General features: G+C 35.6%; 1 protein-coding gene across 13 annotated transcripts in view; it reads left to right on the top strand.

The window, feature by feature from the left end:
• The first annotated feature begins 410 nt into the window (after nucleotides 1-410).
• The window catches only part of LOC5570053, a 151901-nt gene continuing 132542 nt past the window's right edge, over nucleotides 411-19769 (top strand). Inside the window, exons 1-3 of one of the 13 annotated variants that reach the window (XM_021852166.1) lie at nucleotides 411-611; nucleotides 819-1223; nucleotides 6720-7084. In XM_021852166.1, coding sequence (XP_021707858.1) covers nucleotides 7064-7084 — 21 coding nt within the window. In that variant the 5' untranslated portion in view covers nucleotides 411-611; nucleotides 819-1223; nucleotides 6720-7063. Of the gene's footprint in view, nucleotides 1242-6684; nucleotides 7085-19769 lie in introns of all 13 variants that reach the window. The other 12 variants (XM_021852165.1, XM_021852161.1, XM_021852171.1 and 9 more) reach the window with 12 other exon arrangements.

Below are 19769 nucleotides of genomic sequence, written 5' to 3'. Positions count from 1 at the left end.
AATGTATCGACTACAGTACCATCTAGGGTCGAAAATGAAATTGGAATGTTTTTTCCATATATCAGGTCCATATGGGGTCCAAATGAGATAAAATGGGGGTGTAACGTAGGATTTTTACTGTTTGATTTTTCTCATATAAAAATGGATCACATTACTGCACATAGAAATGCGAGAGAGGTCGAATATATTTTAGCCAGCTAGATTTCCGAAACACCCCATAGTGGCACGGTAGCGCTTTTGCTCACCTGGCCTCGCTCCCGCGCGGAAACTTTTCTCTCTGAACCAGAACTGGAGCTTTCCCACAACTTATGGCGGCAGAGAAGGTATTGTTATCACTCTCCGAATCAACCACACAGCGCGAGAGTTTAGTTGAAGGCAAAGCTCCGCGCGACTTGCGCCACTCCAAAATCATGATCAGTCCATAATATGCAGACTTTGCGCTGCTCTTTTGTCCAACTTTGACCGCCGCTCAACACCGAGCTCAGTATCCATTTGGCAGTTGGATGTAGCAGAGTTTATTGTCGAAGTCTCTCGGATAGTAATGTAATAGTGGTCCCCCCTCGTGCGTGATATGTATTCGGAGTTTCGTCGTCGGTTGCAGTTTTAGTCAGGTTGACCTGCTGTTTAGTTTTGGAACGGTGAATTACAGTAGATATAGAGGAAACGCTTGGCCGGCTTCGCGAGTCACCTGTGCGTTACCCTACCAGCATTTCGTTCGCAGATTGATGCTAAAGGGGTCTGTAGCCCAGAGTATAAACCGGAAATAAAGAAAATAAAACTCACCTTAATTGTTCGCCTCTCTTTAATTGATACCATAGGCTCGGGGAACAGTCAGTGGTGTTGTAACGAAAGTTTAAACAGTGAGGAGTCAAAGTGATTGGAGTGAAGAAAAAAGGGTGCAGTCAATGCTTTGAGGCCTTGGGTTGCTCCAAGCGAAGACCGACCGCCAGGAAGAGTGTCCGAAGAAATTGTTCAGGTGTTGTTCGGGTACCGCGCTTGATCGAGTTGAGGAAGAAAGTTGTCCATCATACCGGTGCTGTTGGTAGATGTCTTAGAATCGCTGTTACAATAAATTAGGCTCACCACCAGGCCAAATTGTATGCGGACGGTACACTCTGCTTGAACTGGGTGGAATAGCACGCCAAAAGAGAAAACAGAGAGAAGAATCCAATCAAGTGACAACAACTGGAATAAAAGTGTGATACCAATTCAGGCGTTCTAGGGTGGGTGCCCTTGTTTCGGTGTGTGTTGTTGAATGTGGTTTGACTCTCGAATATCGATACTTGAAGAACCTGGAACAGTCATTGGCTGGATGAAATAGTAGTTTATTTTGACATGCAAACTATTGAAGTTACAAAATTTCGACAAACGTCAGTTTTAGATGTAAGGTGTCTTCGGGAAAATTTCTAGATATTTTTCAGTGAAGTTGAATTAGGGTGGCTTGCATGGTTTATCAAGTTAGAATATAAACTGTTTTGCTGATGCATTTAGAGCTGCACAATGTTTAAAAACAGTGTTTTACAACCTTTTTGGAGCTGTAATCCTCTTTGAAGTTCTACACACATTTTACGGACCCCTTAAATGGTTGTTATTGAAATCGATGTTTATGGAAACCTCTCGAAGATCTCAAAATGACTTGATATACTTGTCACTCTCCTAAAAATCAAGATTGTAATCGATCACAAGAATTCCTGATGCTTCAGAGGAGTATTAAGCCTTTGAAAAAGTATTAAGCCGAGACCCATACTTGGTAGCTTCCAAAAAATCGATATGGAACATCCATACAGATGACAAAATTCAACAAAACATATGAGACAAAGCTGGTAGTGTATCAAGCTATCTTAGCACTTCCATAATTCGTTTTGACTTTGGTGTGATTCCTCAATCAAACTATGTGAAACTCGACATATACATTTTTTTGCGAAAATGTAGCTTTCAGACGAAACGATTGTTTTAGATTTTTCCCAACGTTTCGACTCTAATCCGAGTCTTTTTCAGGGGGAGTATTCTGTTTAGTCGTATTTCGTATAGTCTAACATAAAACTGTCGGTTTAGATTTACGTTATAAAGAGGTTTCGTTATATCGATGTATGACTGTAAGTTTAAATTGCGCCCATTTTTTCCTAAAGCCACCAAAAAGCTTCAGCTTCTATTGTTCAGGTTATGGGCGTTAAAAAACATATTGTATTAATGATTCAATTAATCTTTTCAAACCAAAAACGTCCTCACATTTTTGTCATCACAAAGAGACTGTACCTTTCAGAGATATCGCCATTTGAAAACAACCATTTTTCGAAGAAAATATCTCTGATCTCTATTACTCTGAATCCGTGAGAGATAGAACCTCAAATTTCCAAACTTAAAATTGCGTAACCAAAAGTTTTAAAAGTGCTCGGAACCCATTTTAGGCAAGAAATTATCGCAGAAAAAGTTATCGAAAAATAACAGATTTTTCAGGGATAATTCTAATTTACCTTATAAAAAATCATTACACACGAATCACAAGAGTTTTTTTCTATCTTTATTAACGAGATTTTTAGCCCTGGGCTAGTTCATCTCGGGACCAACGGCTTTACTTCCCTTCCGAAGGAAGTCGTCACTGAAATTTTAGTGACTATCTCGGGATGGGATTCAATCCCAGATTCTCGGCGTGAGAAGCGTGTGTTCTAACCACTACAACAGGTCCGTCACAATAGTTATAAATTGGAGTTCTTCGACAAAGTTACTCCAAACATTTTCCTCTAAAACATTGTATAACATTGTACAGGTCTAAATGCATCAGTAAAACAGTTTATACTCTGACTTTTCATACCATGCAGGCCACCCTAATTTCACATCACTGAAAGAAACGTATGAAAAATATGGAGACATTCTCCTGAGGACACCGTATATCTAAAACTGGCGGTTTGAGCGCAAACATTTTTGTCTTCCTTGATATGGCTTTGAGACCAGTGTGATGTGATTAAGAGATTATTTTAACAATTTTCTTGAGTAATCGGTCAGGTCGGACTCAATTATCCGGAGTATCGCTTTTTTACACAAAAGAAAATAATAAAAATCTGCGATGAAAGATCTTAAAATTGATATGTTTTTGTTATTTTATTATTTATTATAATTATTTATTAGTGATATTTCCAGAAATTATTTACAGGAAGAATGGTGGACTTGAGTAGAAAAAAACATGTGAACCTGTATAGAAAATAACTATATTAAGTACAATTCAAATTTTCCTTACACTCTACCTATTCTGTTAAATTTAAGGCTCGTCTATAAATAACATAAACTCACGGGATGAAGGAACGTGATAATTCGTGATACAAAAAGCCGTTGTATGACCGGGAAAAATGGCTAAAGCAGTTGCAGTAACATGATATTGTGTATCATTAAACATTTCAAGACCATATTAGGTGAACTGATATATTTCAACTTTTCTCACTAAAGTCGACGTAATTATGAAACCATACCATGGTCCATGACATCACAACTGTTATGGTAGCTGGCTAAATTGGGTCGGAACACTGCAAATTTATATTTTTTGCAAACATTGCAAATTTATATTTTTTCATTTAAAACTTACAAGCAAATTTAAGGGAACATAGTTTTTCTCTCTTAATCTTAAAGTTCCAATAAATCATGAAATTGGTTCAGTTAAAATTTCCTTTCCTGGCATTCGAAAGATCATACATGAGGCATGCAATATGCAAAATAAAACTGATGGAATGTAATTTTATTAAATTGACAAAAAAAGCTTTCAAACCAGGCTCGATCCATTAAAAGTATGAATTTTCATACCAAAACTAGACCGTCTCTATAATTTAGTAGTCAAAATTTTAATTCATGAAGATCTGGATCAATAGGCTACTAGGCACAATGATGTTTCTTGGTAAATTTATTAACAATTAAATAAAAAAATGTTGGCAAATGTTTGCCACAAGAAATTAATTTGAAGCAGTTCTGGGAAACAATGTTTTGTTTACGGATTAAATTTGACAATGATTTGTATCTAAAGTTTCTGGATTAATTATTTGATAATTTATCTACTCTTGATATAATTTAACAAAACTTAATTTCTATAGTATTAAAAGCAAAAGAAAAAAATCTAGTTACTTTTTTAAAATACTTTTGTCTATTGTTTTTTCAATGATTATTCTCATGTGTTATTATGTGATATTATTGAAAAAAAAAAAAAATAAAAATAACAAATGTTAAATATGTTTTGTTAACAAGTTAATTTCGCTAAGAAATTTGACTGGTTAGAAACCTCTGTGAAAGTATTGTTGTTCAACATTGTTTATCACTGTCTATAAGTAATATTAGATAAGTTTGGAAAAATCTGTGCGTCTTGACAATGTTTTTTTGAAGATATTTTTTTAATTATGTTATCTTTAAATCCGTCTAATTTGTCACAAAGTTGGACATTATATTTTCTGCTTGTTGGGAATCGTCATCGTTGGTGCAATAATCCAATTATTGAAAGCAGTTCTAGTGGTAGCAGCTTCAATGCTGTAATTTATTATTATTATTTCACTATTTCATAACTTAATATTGGTGTTTATCTCGATCTTCTCAAGATGTAGCCTCCCAAAACGTCCTCTTTACTTTCCACTCACTATTTCAGTCTCTCTCCGTGTTGCCAGTTTCACTCCTAATTCCACCACAACACTGCTCCTTTAGCCATTTTCTCTCATGCTGATTACAGATTCAATTTTGACAAGTTCAAAAATGGTATTTGACCAGAAACAGACCGTGTCTAAATCGAATAATTTTTGTTTAGCATACAGCAAACAAAATTTATTGCAAATTGAGTTAGGCTGAAGTGCCACTTGGCTTAATGGAGCCACATTCATTTTTTTAAAACGGTTTTCGGCAAAGTTGTAGCTGATTATTGTATCTCACAGTATCAACATAGTTTTAATCCCAAAAAGCACATGGGCAAACACTATGACCGATTGAATGAATGCTTTTCTCATAGTAAGTCCCACATAAACTTTAAAAGGCTTGTGCAGTCTCAGTTTTCATCCAAATTAGCTCAAATTTTGGGAGGACACTCAAGATTTGATCTAGAATCGAATGAGCAGTGTGGAGCAAAAACGATTGTTTGAACCACTCTAATAATTACTCCTTAGACTTATAAGTTATTCTACAACATTAATTTAAACAAAATAGTGAAAACTTGCATAATTTAGCATAATACCCAAAAAGCCAGTGACAACCATAGATGTAACTCATCATTTTTGAGTATTTGAAGGGATTTACACGTTGCAGTTACACAGCGTTGCAATTACACAGCAATACTTCCACAAATATTGGTAGTTCTATTTGATTAAAATCAACCAACTGTGGAATCTCTTTGTAATTCAGATGGTAATCATGGCTAAAAATTTCAGAAATAATTGATGAATTCATTCAACGAAATATCACAAAAGATTTCATACAAGCCCTTTTTGCTCCCTTGTAATACAAAGTAAGATTATTTAATATACTATTTCCTTTCTAGGTACATATGTAACTATAAAAAGACTCCTTATGGACCATGTCAAGAATTTTTGATCCTATACTGCCGTGAATTGCAAGTCAGTCCCATCTGCATTTTCGTCAAAATTAAGTTGAGTTCAGTTTTCAACATATCTTCCAATGCTCTTTCAGTTACCCGAACGACATAATAAGATTTGTTCGCAAACAGTAGGAATAAAACAGCAAGTCAAATTGTCCCATAATGAAAAGTAACCGCATGTCAGTCCCACTACAGGTTTCCGCACCATTTAACACAAAAATGAACCGTGTTTTGATCATCTTTATATTTTTCTCAGAAAGTTATCGTTGTAAATAGCATATTGTGGAAGTTTCATTAAGATTTGAACATGTTCCAATCTTCTGGAATTTTTTGAATATTCGTATGGAAAACGAGTTTGGAAACATCACACCCCATTTTCTCAATGCCTACTTTTTACAGATGGGACTGACATACGATTCACGGCAGTTATATCTGTCAGTGGTTATGATTATCATTCATCAATTTTCTACGAATCAACGGGTTACACATGTGTTTGCCAATGGTTTTTAACTGTTTTTGGGGCGTTATCCTAAAATAGGCAAGAAATAGTTAACTATATTAAATTCAAAATATATGTCATATACAGGTCGGAATCGATTATCCGGAGTATCGATTTTTCCCAAAACAGATAATCGAATCACTAAGACAAAAATTTAAATCTTCGATAAATATTATCTCTTTTCGTTGTTTTTTTATATGCTACGCCACCAAAAATTATTTCTAAGAACAGTAGGGGTCTTTACAAGGGAAAAAAAATTGATCGGCATACTCAAAAAACCACTCTAACCACTTAAATATGTTCAAAACTGCAAAACAATTCATATTGTATATTGCAATACCAAATTATCTCAAATTTATGCATAAAAATTGTAAAACAAGAACATCCAAAAACAAATTACGGATAATCGAGTCTAAAATTCCGAATAATCGAATCCCGTATAATCGAGTCACCGGATAATCGAGTCTCCGGATAATCGAGTCCGACCTGTATTGTGAAAAATTGCAATTTTTGCATTGTTTCATAAAATAGGTATTAATATGTTTTGATAAATTTATATTTTGATTATATTTTTTAATGATCATAGAAAATTTTCGAAAAATCAATAGGATGTATTTTATTTTATTGATAGGTGTTTGGGAATACATTGTACTTTGGTATCTTTAGATAAGCTTAGAAAGCTTCTCGCAGCTCCAAGTAAAGAAAAAGCTAAAAACAAAGTTATTTTTTTTACCGAAAACGTGTGCACTCACCCTACAAAATCGTTACATTTTTCCGACAAAACAGTTGCTGAAAAAGTGAAAGAAGAGCCAGCAAAAACTCCCGTGAGTGGCACTACTGGTAAACACATCTGCCTTCCACTAAGTAGTGATTGAAAGGCCCACAAGGGTACGAGAAATCAAGAAAAAAAAAATACCAAAGTCTGACACAAATCATATCGGACCATCGGATCGAAACCGGATTATTTTACCGTAGCGGACGTGCGATACCAACCATCGAGACGGAAAAAAATGCGGCAAATTGGTTTAGAGGTAAGTGATTGCGATTGGACACTTTTATATCGTCAGATGGCCACACCAATTGTCGCCGGACATGTGCGGCAATCATCATCGGGATGGTTTCTCGCAATTAAAAGATAACCAATTTTTAGGTCTGAGTCTGACTCACACTGTGCGTCGACGGTTGTTATCGTGACATTGAATGTCAACAGGTGTACTTGACAATAATGACAAAAAAAAAACGAGTGCAAACAATTTCGGGCCAGATGGAAATGCGTGCTTCCTTTTACTGAGTTTCTGAAATGGGAAAAACATGCGAAGCAATCTGTTAAACAGCGAATCGTTCATTTCGATAGTGCAACATTGGGAAAGTGTATAAGTTAGCATGTAAATGCCTCTGCCTAAAAAGATTTGCCAGAGTATTAAACTATTTTTTTTACTTTAATTCTCTGTAGGCACGGATTCTATTTTTAATTCTTTATTAGTATGATTACAAATATTACATTCATTTCTTATATCAAGGTGTTCTGTGTTATTAGACAACACTATCATCCTAATTTGTTAAAACACAATTTAAGCTTTTATTAACATTTTGTTAACATATTACATTTTATTTGCCGTAATAGTTCAGATTTTTTACAGGTGAGTTGAGTTCACCTGCTTATAAGAGAAAAAAAAACGCTTTCAATTTACTTAACCTAACTAAACCTAAATATATGACGCATTAATTGTGGCAATAGAAGTTTGCAACGATTTCTGCCTGAAATTATTAATGATTTTATTTGAAATTTGTTCCAATGTTCAACATTGAATATTATATGTAACTCATTAGTACTAAACCAGGGAGGAAGCTTCAGAATCATTTTCAAAATTTTATTTTGAATCCTCTGAAGAGCTTTGTTCCTGGTATTACAACAGCTAGTCTATATTGGTACAGCATACAACATGGCTGGCCTGAAAATTTGTTTGAATATCAAAAGATTGTTCGTAAGACAAAGTTTTGATTTTCTATTAATAAGGGGATAGAGACATTTTACATATTTGTTACATTTGGCTTGAATGCCCTCAATGTGATTTTTGAAAGTCAAATTTGTATCTAGCATGAGACCTAGATACTTAACTTCATTTGACAGGAAGTCACCTGGAGTTCTGATAATTAACCTGAAAAGTACGATTTGACACATAACTTCGAATTATTCTAACAGTGTATGTTGGAAAATTAAAGGTTTTTTTTTAATTTTACGATCAAGCCTTTATGCCAAACACTATCGAATGATTTTTCTAAGTCTAGAAGAGCAAGACCAGTAGAATAGCCTTCAGATTTGTTGGAACGGATCAAATTTGTTACACGTAAAAGTTGATGAGTAGTCGAAAGTCCATGGCGGAATCCGAATTGTTCATTGGCAATAATTGAATTTTGAATTGAATTTTGATTATTTTTTTTAAGGGCAGTATACTGCCGTGAATCGAGGTGAAACAGCCACGGACTGAAAGCATCGTTTATAAAGACAATAATAATAATAATACTGCCGTGAATCGCAAGTCAGTCCCATCTGCATTTTTGTCAAAACTGAGTTGAGTTCAGTTTTCAACATATATTCCAATGTTCTTTCAGGTGCACTAATCAGTTAATAAGATTTGTTCGAAAAAAATAGGAAAAAACAGCAAGTCAAATTGTCCCATAATGAAATGTAACCGAATATCAGTCCCACTATAGATTTCCACACTATGTAACACGAAAAAAGAACCGTTTTTTGATCTTCTTCATATTTTTCTCGGAAAGATTTCGTAATGAAAAGCAAATTGTGAAATTTTTGAACATTAGTATGGGAAACGAGTTTGGAAACTTCATAGCCCATTTTCTCAATGCCTACTTTTTACAGATGGGACTGACATGCGATTCACGGCAGTATGGGCCTCTGCACAGAAATGTACCTCTTCCTTTCACTCTTTCATGAATTTTGTAAACAACAAGGCCAGTAAAAGTCAAAATCCCATGCAAAATCAAAACAGTGCAGAGGCCTATACGTTGTCATAAAAATACTCGCGTGAATATTTCGTAGATATTGTTATGTGCGTTTGAAATGCAAATATCAAATGCGGGAACACCAGACGCGATAAGACTTTTCACAAGAAATGCGATGTCAAAGATAGATTTTTCTTGCTAGTGCGGCGGTAATTTATATAGGTGTCCTTTGATTGTTTTGTGTAATCGCATTTGGAGGACGCTTAGTCAAGATTTGCATCTCAAATGCAAACATCAATATTTTAAATCTATAGCGCAGAAGCCATCATAATGACTCATAGTAAATGTGCTGGCTATAAATTGTTGAAACAATTTGCAATTCTCCATAGCTCACGGGTTATATCAACACCTTATGACGAGTGCAATTCGATCCTGAAGCGTGATAACTTAGCAAAAGAAATTTGATCATAGAGATGAAAAAACGTCTGTCCCCAAAAAAGGATGAGAACCTAAATTTTAACAAATGTAACGGAATTATGCAATATTTGTATGGTATTGTATTAAAATATGCGGTCTCTAATTCAGGGTGAAGAAACTGGAATTTCATTTTTTCCAGTTGGGTGTCACGTGTACAATGGTAAGTGAAAAAATAGATTCTCAATTAGTATGGTTTTCTTCTACAATATGTAATTGATATTGATAAATCAAATCAGTTTCACCTTCATTTTTTGTCGTTTTATACCACAAAATATAGTAATATAATATAGCAGAGCCAGATGTTAGGTTGCCTTTTTCAATCAACCTGAATTAATTAATGAATCGCCCAAACCAATAGCTGATTGGCTGTGTTTGCTTCCTCCGCTAAGCTCAGCGACAGCCTTCAAACATATGCTACATGGATGTGAAGTAGATTAAAATAACAACAGCTGCACTGGAACAAGAAGTTTAAAACAAAAAAAATACCGGAGGACGTAAACTGCAAAAAAGTGGAAAAAAGAAATTACGCCAAATTAAAGATGAGCTGTAGAGGGTTCCAAAAGTTAACTTAGGCAGAATACTTGGGGGAGCTCAACTTCCAACAATTGCTAAGGCTGCTACAAGCAATATTTTTAATAGGTTCTTCTTCTTCTTCATTCTGGCGTTACATCCCAACTGGGACAAAGCCTGCTTCTCAGATTAGTGTTCTTATGAGCACTTCCACAGTTATTAACTGAGAGCTCTCTTTGCCGATTGACCATGTTTGCATATGTTTATCGTGTGGCAGGTACGAAGATACTCTATGCCCTGGGAATCGAGAAAATTTCCTTTACGAAAAGATCCTCAACCAGCGGGATTCGAACCCACGACACTCAGCATGGTCATACTGAATAGCTGCGCGTTTACCGCTACGGCTATCTGGTGGAACGATTAGAAATGAGGTTTGGAAATTGTCCTGTTGAAATTAAAACAAGTCAGATCTTTTTGACTTATATCAAAACATATTTATATTTCTAATGAAACAATCAGTCATTGTATGCTTTTCACGGAATTGTTATAATCGATTTCTTAAATATTCTGTAACTATAAAGACTATTGCTTACATTTTTAGGTTAAATCATTAAAAGTGAATATAAAACTTAACGATAAAACAATAACCTATGAAAAAGGCGTGGATAGTTTTACAAAGAAAAACTTTGCTAAAAACATAATATTTTCGATTTTATGCGTTTTGGAGTTATGCAAGATTAAGTGAGAGTATGAATTTGACCTTCTGTTGCTATATATCCAGAGGACTGACACGACTGTCATCCTGCATACATTTCGGCTCTTCCTCACATCGTTTTTGGTACTTCGCGTTTTGGTACCCACTTTCTGGTCGGTTTGCCCTAACTTGCTCCTGATTTTCGAGTATACGGCTCATGTGCTGGTAGTGCTAATTTCTAGCAATTAAATATATTGCGTTGAATCGTCGTATTTAATGACGCTTTTCCTCTTTTCGACATTTTGTTGAATGTTTTACGCATCAGTGAGGTATCATTGATGTATCCTATCCAAAAAATCATATATTTTGTAAGTCCCAAAAGAATCAAAACAAAGACACTGGACGCCATGTTGAATCAATGTTGGGTAGCTAATTTTTGGCTCATTTCACCCCCTGTATATATCGTTATGCTATTTATCGGATCGTAGCAAGCGGTGACCGAGAACAGACGTTTCTAAAATCTTGCTGCTATTTTTCTCGTGCTCATCAAGTTTTGATTTGGTTTGATTCCGCACTAGGACAGAGCTACTTCTCAGCAAAGTGTTCTTATGAGCACTTCCATAGTTATTAACTGAGGGATTTATTTGCCAAAGTTGCCATTTTCGCATTCGTATATCGTGTGGCAGGTAGGTGATACTCTATGCCTAGGGAAGTCAAGGAAATTTCCATTACGAAAAGATCCTGGACCGACCGGGAATCGAACCCAGACACCTTCAGCATGACTTTGCTTTGTAGCCGCGGGCTCTAACCACTCGGCTAAGGAAGGTCCCCAAATCTAAGACATTATCTCTAGTGAATCAATATTATAACGCCTTAAGATACATATAGTCACCAATGAGGTTAGATAGATTAGTATGAAATAATTGTACCTCGAATTTGTAGGATCGAGTTTGCTTCTCAACTGTGACCTTTATTTGCCAATTAACCATTTTTGCATGTGTTTATTAAGTGGCAGGTACGAAGATCCTCTATGCCCTCGGAAATCGAGAAAATTTCCTTTATGAAAAGATCCTCGACCGGTGGGATTCGAACTTACTAAAGCTGGGTGTGTCCAAAATCAAGGCTTTCGCAGCATCAAGGCACGAACTCGAAGGATGCCCCACGGAATTCGAAAACCATATTCTTCTTTCTGTCGAACCTGGGGCTGTATAATGACTATGTAGTACGAATTAGATTACACGCGCGCAAAACTGATCAGCAAGTGAAATCCCCAAATCTACGATTTCTAATTTTTCAACTTTGACTCTATTATGTTAGTTCAAACCACCGGCAGACATAATAAATCCTTCAATCCAGTTCAACGTAACATCTCGCTCTCTTCAGTTCGCGAGCTCTTGAGAGTTGCCCGGCGATAATCTTTCCTCCTGAGGCTGCTGGTACGCATTCCAAAATGAGTGTGTAATCAAGACGAAAGAAAGTAAGATGTTCAGTTAAAATCGAAAGGCATGTGGGCATTGTGCCTAGAGGAAAGCGCGAAGCTTGCACCGCTGAGAGTAAAGCTAGTGTAGGGAAAAACCACACGGGGCAGCCTGAAGTGGCTGTGTAGCAACGATCCACGATCCTACAATGCGCAAAAAAGTCGAATCGAGCGTCCGGTAATGCGCGTCGCACATGGCGCACTATGAGACAGAAACTTCACTATGGTTGGCCAAAGCGCTTGGCGCTCTGGGGATACGCCCCAGAGGTTTGATGTCTTGGGTGAATTTTCATGACCCATGAAGTTTAAAAATGCGGTGATTTTTTATCATTTTCGATTTTTTCCAACAAAACTATACTTAAATTTCAGACTAAAAAAAATTAAGAATGGGGTGTTAAAAAATTATTAAAAAGCAACCTCGGATACTTTGTGGTAAAATACGGTTAAAACTTTCACACAATTATCTTAAAATACAAATAGCGACATACACAAAGGATGTAGAGCACAGGTGCCTCAGTAGCATTTGTCAAAAAATTTTCGATGAATAAAATGTCCCTTATTTATATATAATAATGTCTATTTCACGGATACCGTTTTGAAAATGTATATTTTTTAAATTCACTCTTGTTTTATGATAGTTATCCAACATTTTAAACTTATAATTAATGTTTTTGAACTCGTGGACACAAAAATAGTTTACTTAGCAATAGAACATAGTTTTAAAAGTTTTATTGATGAAGATGATGCACGTTGCAAAAAAATGTTTCTCTTTCAGTGGTTCATGATTTTGGTACTGTACTAAAATCAGCTATTATCAAAATTTCACTACATTTACTTTTGAAAAATATTTGAAAAAGAATATGAGTATTTGTTATTTTGATCAATGTTTTTAGTGCGCCTCACTAATGTTCTCACGTCATTGATAAATAATTGTTTGGGAATTCTGTAAAAATTCCTCCCAGGTGTTAATCTTACTTAGGATTCTATGAAATTAGGCCCAGATTTTTTTCAAAAATTTCGTATTTTATATGACAATACAATATGCAGTATTGGGCAATACATACATACAAAGCTATAAATGTAGATAAGATTAACAAGTTTGCTTAAGACAGTTTCTAAAAAAAATGTAATCGTAGATCCTCAGCTACATGATTATCTCTGAATTGAAAAAAGAGAGAACGCGTGCTAGTTTTCCGGGCGTATAAAAAATACCCATTTATCGTGTTGATCATACAGTCGATACCCGTCATAAATACGGACTCACAAAAAAAGTATTGCTGCATTCAGTTGAATATTGAATCGCCCCCCAAAAAGTTTAGCATCACCTCAAAACAGGTAAATGATAGCAATGTACCTCAAGATCCTAATGAATTACAAAGAAGCGATCTTGAGCAAAGTTGTTCATCGGATCAAAGGCATCCGAAAGACAAATAATTTGGTCTGCAATTTCGCCGTTAGACGAGAAACTGAAGTGAATCAGAACTGAATCACTGGAATATGAAGTGAACTAGGCCTAAAACTCTTGAGTATGATGTTAGGCCTGAATCTTTCAATTATGAGATGAATCAGAAAGAATTTGATAAAAATTAAGTAGATCAATTCAGGCAGAGAGGCTTGCTGTTTGGTTAGCAGACTGCCTATGTATCAGGCGTAAGGAAAGCCGTGCTATAATGATGGATGGTTGAAAGCGTAGGGAAACGTTTTCTTTTTGTCCGTCTCAAGTTCTAGCAAGTGCTATGAACTGGGATATATTAAGGCCTTTTGGTGCGTCATCACAAAATGGCTTCTTCCAAAATCATTAACATATTGTTATGATAGTATTGGTATTTGCAACATCGATGAAATATAACTGCTTATCACCTGATTTAATGGATAATTTAAGCGAAGAAAAATGCTTCAGGTGATATTTCAATATTTAATCAACACTTTCAGATACAGCATTATCAATTTAGCGACAATATACATGAGATTTATATTCTCAAAAAAAAATCTCCGATTCTATGCCGCATTTCATTGCCTCACACAACTACACTTGTAAATAAAAGGTGCTTACCTTTTCCATTGTAATTCTGCAGCAAACATTTGTGTTTTGGATTTCATATTGCGTTCACTACACTTCCACTAAAAAAATCTTTCATTCACTTCCCTTAAAGGAACACATTTCAAACGGGAATCGAATATTTATAAAGTTTTATCAACCGCAACACTCAAAACTATTATGGCGGTAGTTTTCACTTGCTGCGAATCGACGCCACCACCGCACACTGAGACGTGCCTGTGTTTATAGTCTAAAATAATCCAACTTTTTTTCTGTTGTAATAATTTTCAGTGCGGATAGGCTGGGCAAAGCATGAAAACTTAAAATTCATACGTTGTTTGTTTTTCGAATCTCTCAAATTACAAAAACCATCTCTACGAAGCATAAAATCATACCAAGAGTTTATCAATTTGGACCACCCAAAATAATTGAAAAGCTCCACAGTGCGATGCGTCGGGATGCGTCGGGACGCGTCTATCGTGTGTGCACAATCATCGCGATCGTTGAGCGCAGTGATGTCAGAGTTGCTATCTGTAAAATCATGGCATTTAATGTGAATTGATCACAAAAATCATTAAAATTTTATTAAATCAGTGATCTTGTGATGGAAAACTATTTGCAAAATGATAAGTTTTTATGATATGCAGCAAATGTTCCGAAAATAAGCATATGACAATTGCTAGAAAAATCTGTCACCAATCACCTGGCAACACCGTCATCCCTTGCAAACATAAACCGTACCGATGCATAACAAAAATATGCGATAAATCCAATTAAAAACAGAGAAATTCCGTTGCCCTTCATTAAGCTGTAATGTTTTCTTTTGATATGTACGATTGAAGAGTTGATTTTGATTTCCAATACTCGTCAATCTACTAAATTTCCCATGTGTTTACATAAAAATATGCTTAACACAAATGTTATATTTTTTGTTAGTTTGTTTTGAAAATATACATGGAAAGGCGACACTACTACTATTACATCAATGATGATTCTAATGATTCTTTGACTTACACGCCGCTTCACCTTAAGGCCTTTTGGTGCGTCATCACAAAATGGCTTCTTCCAAAATCATTAACATATTGTTATGATAGTATTGGTATTTGCAACATCGATGAAATATAACTGCTTATCACCTGATTTAATGGATAATTTAAGCGAAGAAAAATGCTTCAGGTGATATTTCAATATTTAATCAACACTTTCAGATACAGCATTATCAATTTAGCGACAATATACATGAGATTTATATTCTCAAAAAAAAATCTCCGATTCTATGCCGCATTTCATTGCCTCACACAACTACACTTGTAAATAAAAGGTGCTTACCTTTTCCATTGTAATTCTGCAGCAAACATTTGTGTTTTGGATTTCATATTGCGTTCACTACACTTCCACTAAAAAAATCTTTCATTCACTTCCCTTAAAGGAACACATTTCAAACGGGAATCGAATATTTATAAAGTTTTATCAACCGCAACACTCAAAACTATTATGGCGGTAGTTTTCACTTGCTGCGAATCGACGCCACCACCGCACACTGAGACGTGCCTGTGTTTATAGTCTAAAATAATCCAACTTTTTTTCTGTTGTAATAATTTTCAGTGCGGATAGGCTGGGCAAAGCATGAAAACTTAAAATTCATACGTTGTTTGTTTTTCGAATCTCTCAAATTACAAAAACCATCTCTACGAAGCATAAAATCATACCAAGAGTTTATCAATTTGGACCACCCAAAATAATTGAAAAGCTCCACAGTGCGATGCGTCGGGATGCGTCGGGACGCGTCTATCGTGTGTGCACAATCATCGCGATCGTTGAGCGCAGTGATGTCAGAGTTGCTATCTTTAAAATCATGGCATTTAATGTGAATTGATCACAAAAATCATTAAAATTTTATTAAATCAGTGATCTTGTGATGGAAAACTATTTGCAAAATGATAAGTTTTTATGATATGCAGCAAATGTTCCGAAAATAAGCATATGACAATTGCTAGAAAAATCTGTCACCAATCACCTGGCAACACCGTCATCCCTTGCAAACATAAACCGTACCGATGCATAACAAAAATATGCGATAAATCCAATTAAAAACAGAGAAATTCCGTTGCCCTTCATTAAGCTGTAATGTTTTCTTTTGATATGTACGATTGAAGAGTTGATTTTGATTTCCAATACTCGTCAATCTACTAAATTTCCCATGTGTTTACATAAAAATATGCTTAACACAAATGTTATATTTTTTGTTTGTTTGTTTTGAAAATATACATGGAAAGGCGACACTACTACTATTACATCAATGATGATTCTAATGATTCTTTGACTTACACGCCGCTTCACCTTAAGAGTGTAAGACAGAAGCAAGTTAAATATACAATTACAAAGAACGAGGTAAGGGACTGGCCTGGGATTGAACCCATGACCTTCTGCTTGTGAAGCAGAAGTGGAATTGGACCACCAACTCCGTCAGAAATCATTCGACCCTGAAACAATTGAACATAAAGGGAGTCAGACACGAATCACTTGAAAATGAAGTGAATCTGCCCCAAACTGCTTGAACATGAAGTGAATCATACCTGAATAACAGAAAAATCAAACCTGAACCACTTGAATATGAAGTATTATAGACTTTTATCACTTGACTATAAAGTGAATCAGACAAGAATCACTAGAATATGAAGTGAATCAAATTTAAATCACTTGAATATGAAGTTAATCAGTCTTGAGCTACTTGAACATGGAGTGAATATGACATGTTTTTTTTTTTAATATGGAGAGAATCAAACCGGAATTATTTGATAAAGTAATCAAAAATGAAACACATAAATATAAAGAGAATGAAAGTAACATTGGTAGCTGAATGACGCTTGTTCTGCTAAGATGCTGTTTATACAGCTTATTTCAACTGAATAAAACGTTATTCAGCTACCAATGTTACCTGAAAATTTGACATTAAACACTTGAGTATGTAGTGAACCAACTTGAATATAAAGTCAATCAATCCTGAATCACTTGCATATGAAGAGATTCTGACTTGAATAATTTGAATATGATGTGAGTCAGGCATGAATCACTCGCACATGAAGTAAATCATACTTGAATCACTAGACTATGAACCAGATATGAAACACTTGAATATGCAATGGATCAGACCTGAATCACTTGAATATGATATAATTCTTGATACAATATGGTCGGTTGGGGCCTTCCTTGGCCGAGTGGTTAGAGTCCGCGGCTACAAAGCACAGCCATACTGAAGATGTTGGAGGAAACTGCTTGAAAGCTGCATTAAAGTCTTCGATTTTTTCTCTGGATCCCGTAGAATTTTGCATCAGGATTCACTGCAATCCTAATGAGGGAAATAGGGACGCTAGAGAGCATTTTGATTAAAATAGAGATCTTAGAGATCTTCTATTAAAAATAGAGACCTATCCAACAAACATTAGTAGAATAACATTATATTCATCTAAAATAGGTTTGAAAGTGGTTGGTTCAAATCTTATTCGGTGAAAATGTTTGTTGGGAAGTCCCTATAAAATGACATGCTACCAGCCCTACAGCAATTTCTTCAACTCAAAACTGTTGAATAAATCTGTTTGTTAGATGTGAGTCAGTATACAAGTCCTTAGCAATGCGAAAGATATATTCTAAAATCCTAAAAGCGTTCACGATTACGTAGGTTATAAAATGCATCAGTGTTAGTTGGAAATCTAGAATGGTATTTTCTTCAGACAACTGGTAGTTGAAATAGACAGGCCGTTTTCTAAATAAAAATCATTTTGACGGGCCATTGCCTCACAGATGGAATAGATACGAAGATATATATTTTTAAATGGTTGATATAGCTTAGTCCTGGACCTTCAATTCATAATTGATATTAGTTGAGACACATAAATATATTTAATCCCTAGCAAGAATGTTTGTCTAAGTAACATTCCTTCCCTTGACTTTTAAAATCAATCACGGAGTATCAACCAAGAGTACGGTCATCTATGGTCATGCTTCTGCTTATGAAGGATTACTGCAATTAATTACTCACAAATGTTAGAAGAACAAAAAAAAATGAGTAATGTTTAAAAAAATAGATCAAAATAACAATTCTATATATTCTTGTGAAAAGCTAATATATGCTGATTTGAGCATATGATCTTTTTTTTTCCAAACATTTTTCATTCCTGAGAAGAGGGAGGATGTGTGGTATTGATCCGTTTCATTGTAACCCTATGCTCCCAGGTGGCATTATGATAACTCTTAGCGATAACATAGTAGCCAAATAATGTGAAGATGACACCCGATCGTAAATCAGAAAATCTAGTAGGCATAGCGTAAACCAACACTTCACTCTTTCAGTAACGTCAAAAGCAGAGCGTCGAGCTTTCGGTGGTGCTCCCGTTTGCCAACATCAATTCCAAACCCCACACCGATGACTCTGGAGGGATCGGTTTCGATCTTTATTTGTTAATGAGCGGATCATCTTACATAAATCATATTATCGATGACTGGGTTGTAGTTAAAAGTTTCGCGAAACACTATGAAAAATAATAATACATAAATAAAATTTCCATCTTTTGATTGCCGGCATTCAAAAGAATAAAAGTCATAACACTCAAACAACAATGCCTTGTGTCGATCGCTAGCTTTTCAGGCGAATCCTTAGACCTTATACCCCTCCCAACCTCCACCTCCGTAGCAATTATGAGGGCGTCGCTGAGTCGCTAAGTAAGTGTTACATCAACATTTCCTCCCCCTATTCCAAGTTACGGTAAAGATGGGCGTGGGCGGGAATAGAGATATTCATGCTTTTAGTTGTCTTATTTAAGATTGAATCAAGGTTCAGTTTAGGTTACAACACTCCCTAACCTTGTTTCTGAAAGCAGTCTGGATGAGATTATCTAAAGAAACATGAATATTGTTTGTATCCAATCTACGAAGTACATATACCGTAGCTACGCTAACGCTAACAACTTTGCCAAAGAGTCGAACTTCATATCTCATCCGGTTCACAAGATAGAATTTGTTTCATATGTTTGATTAAATATGCTTACTAGTGCCACCTAGCCCACCATCATAAAGGTAATAATTCTATAATTATAGAACCTCAGTATCTCGTATCAGTATTATGCATGTTCCTGTTTTGAGGTAATGTTACACTTTTTAGGGTGATTCAATATTCAGCTAAATGTTGCAATACTTTTTCAAGCGAGTCCGTATTATGACGGGTAGTGGATCAAAATTCGACATCCAACTTCTAGAGCGCATCTTCATAGGGCTAGAGGTTTTAGCCAACCAAAGTAGGTTTCTGCCCCATAGTGCGGCGTACCTTTCTGCTAAACCGCTGAAGGAATGATGTCGTTTTCTCCGCTCTATATTTTGCATCTTTCGCTTCATTCGCGCTGACTAGAGGCTTCATTTTCAAGTGGCCTTTGCTTGAATGCTTGCTTGCGCGCGTAAATCTGTGAGCAATAACAAAACTGCGAGTTAACGACTTCATCAGATTGCTGCCTGACCTATCAAGAGGATCGGTCGACGCATTTCGACACATGTATAGCTTAGTAG

Source organism: Aedes aegypti, chromosome 3 (assembly GCF_002204515.2).
Source record: "Aedes aegypti strain LVP_AGWG chromosome 3, AaegL5.0 Primary Assembly, whole genome shotgun sequence".
Lineage (NCBI taxonomy): Eukaryota > Metazoa > Arthropoda > Insecta > Diptera > Culicidae > Aedes > Aedes aegypti.
This window is presented reverse-complemented; position numbering and strand designations above follow the sequence as displayed.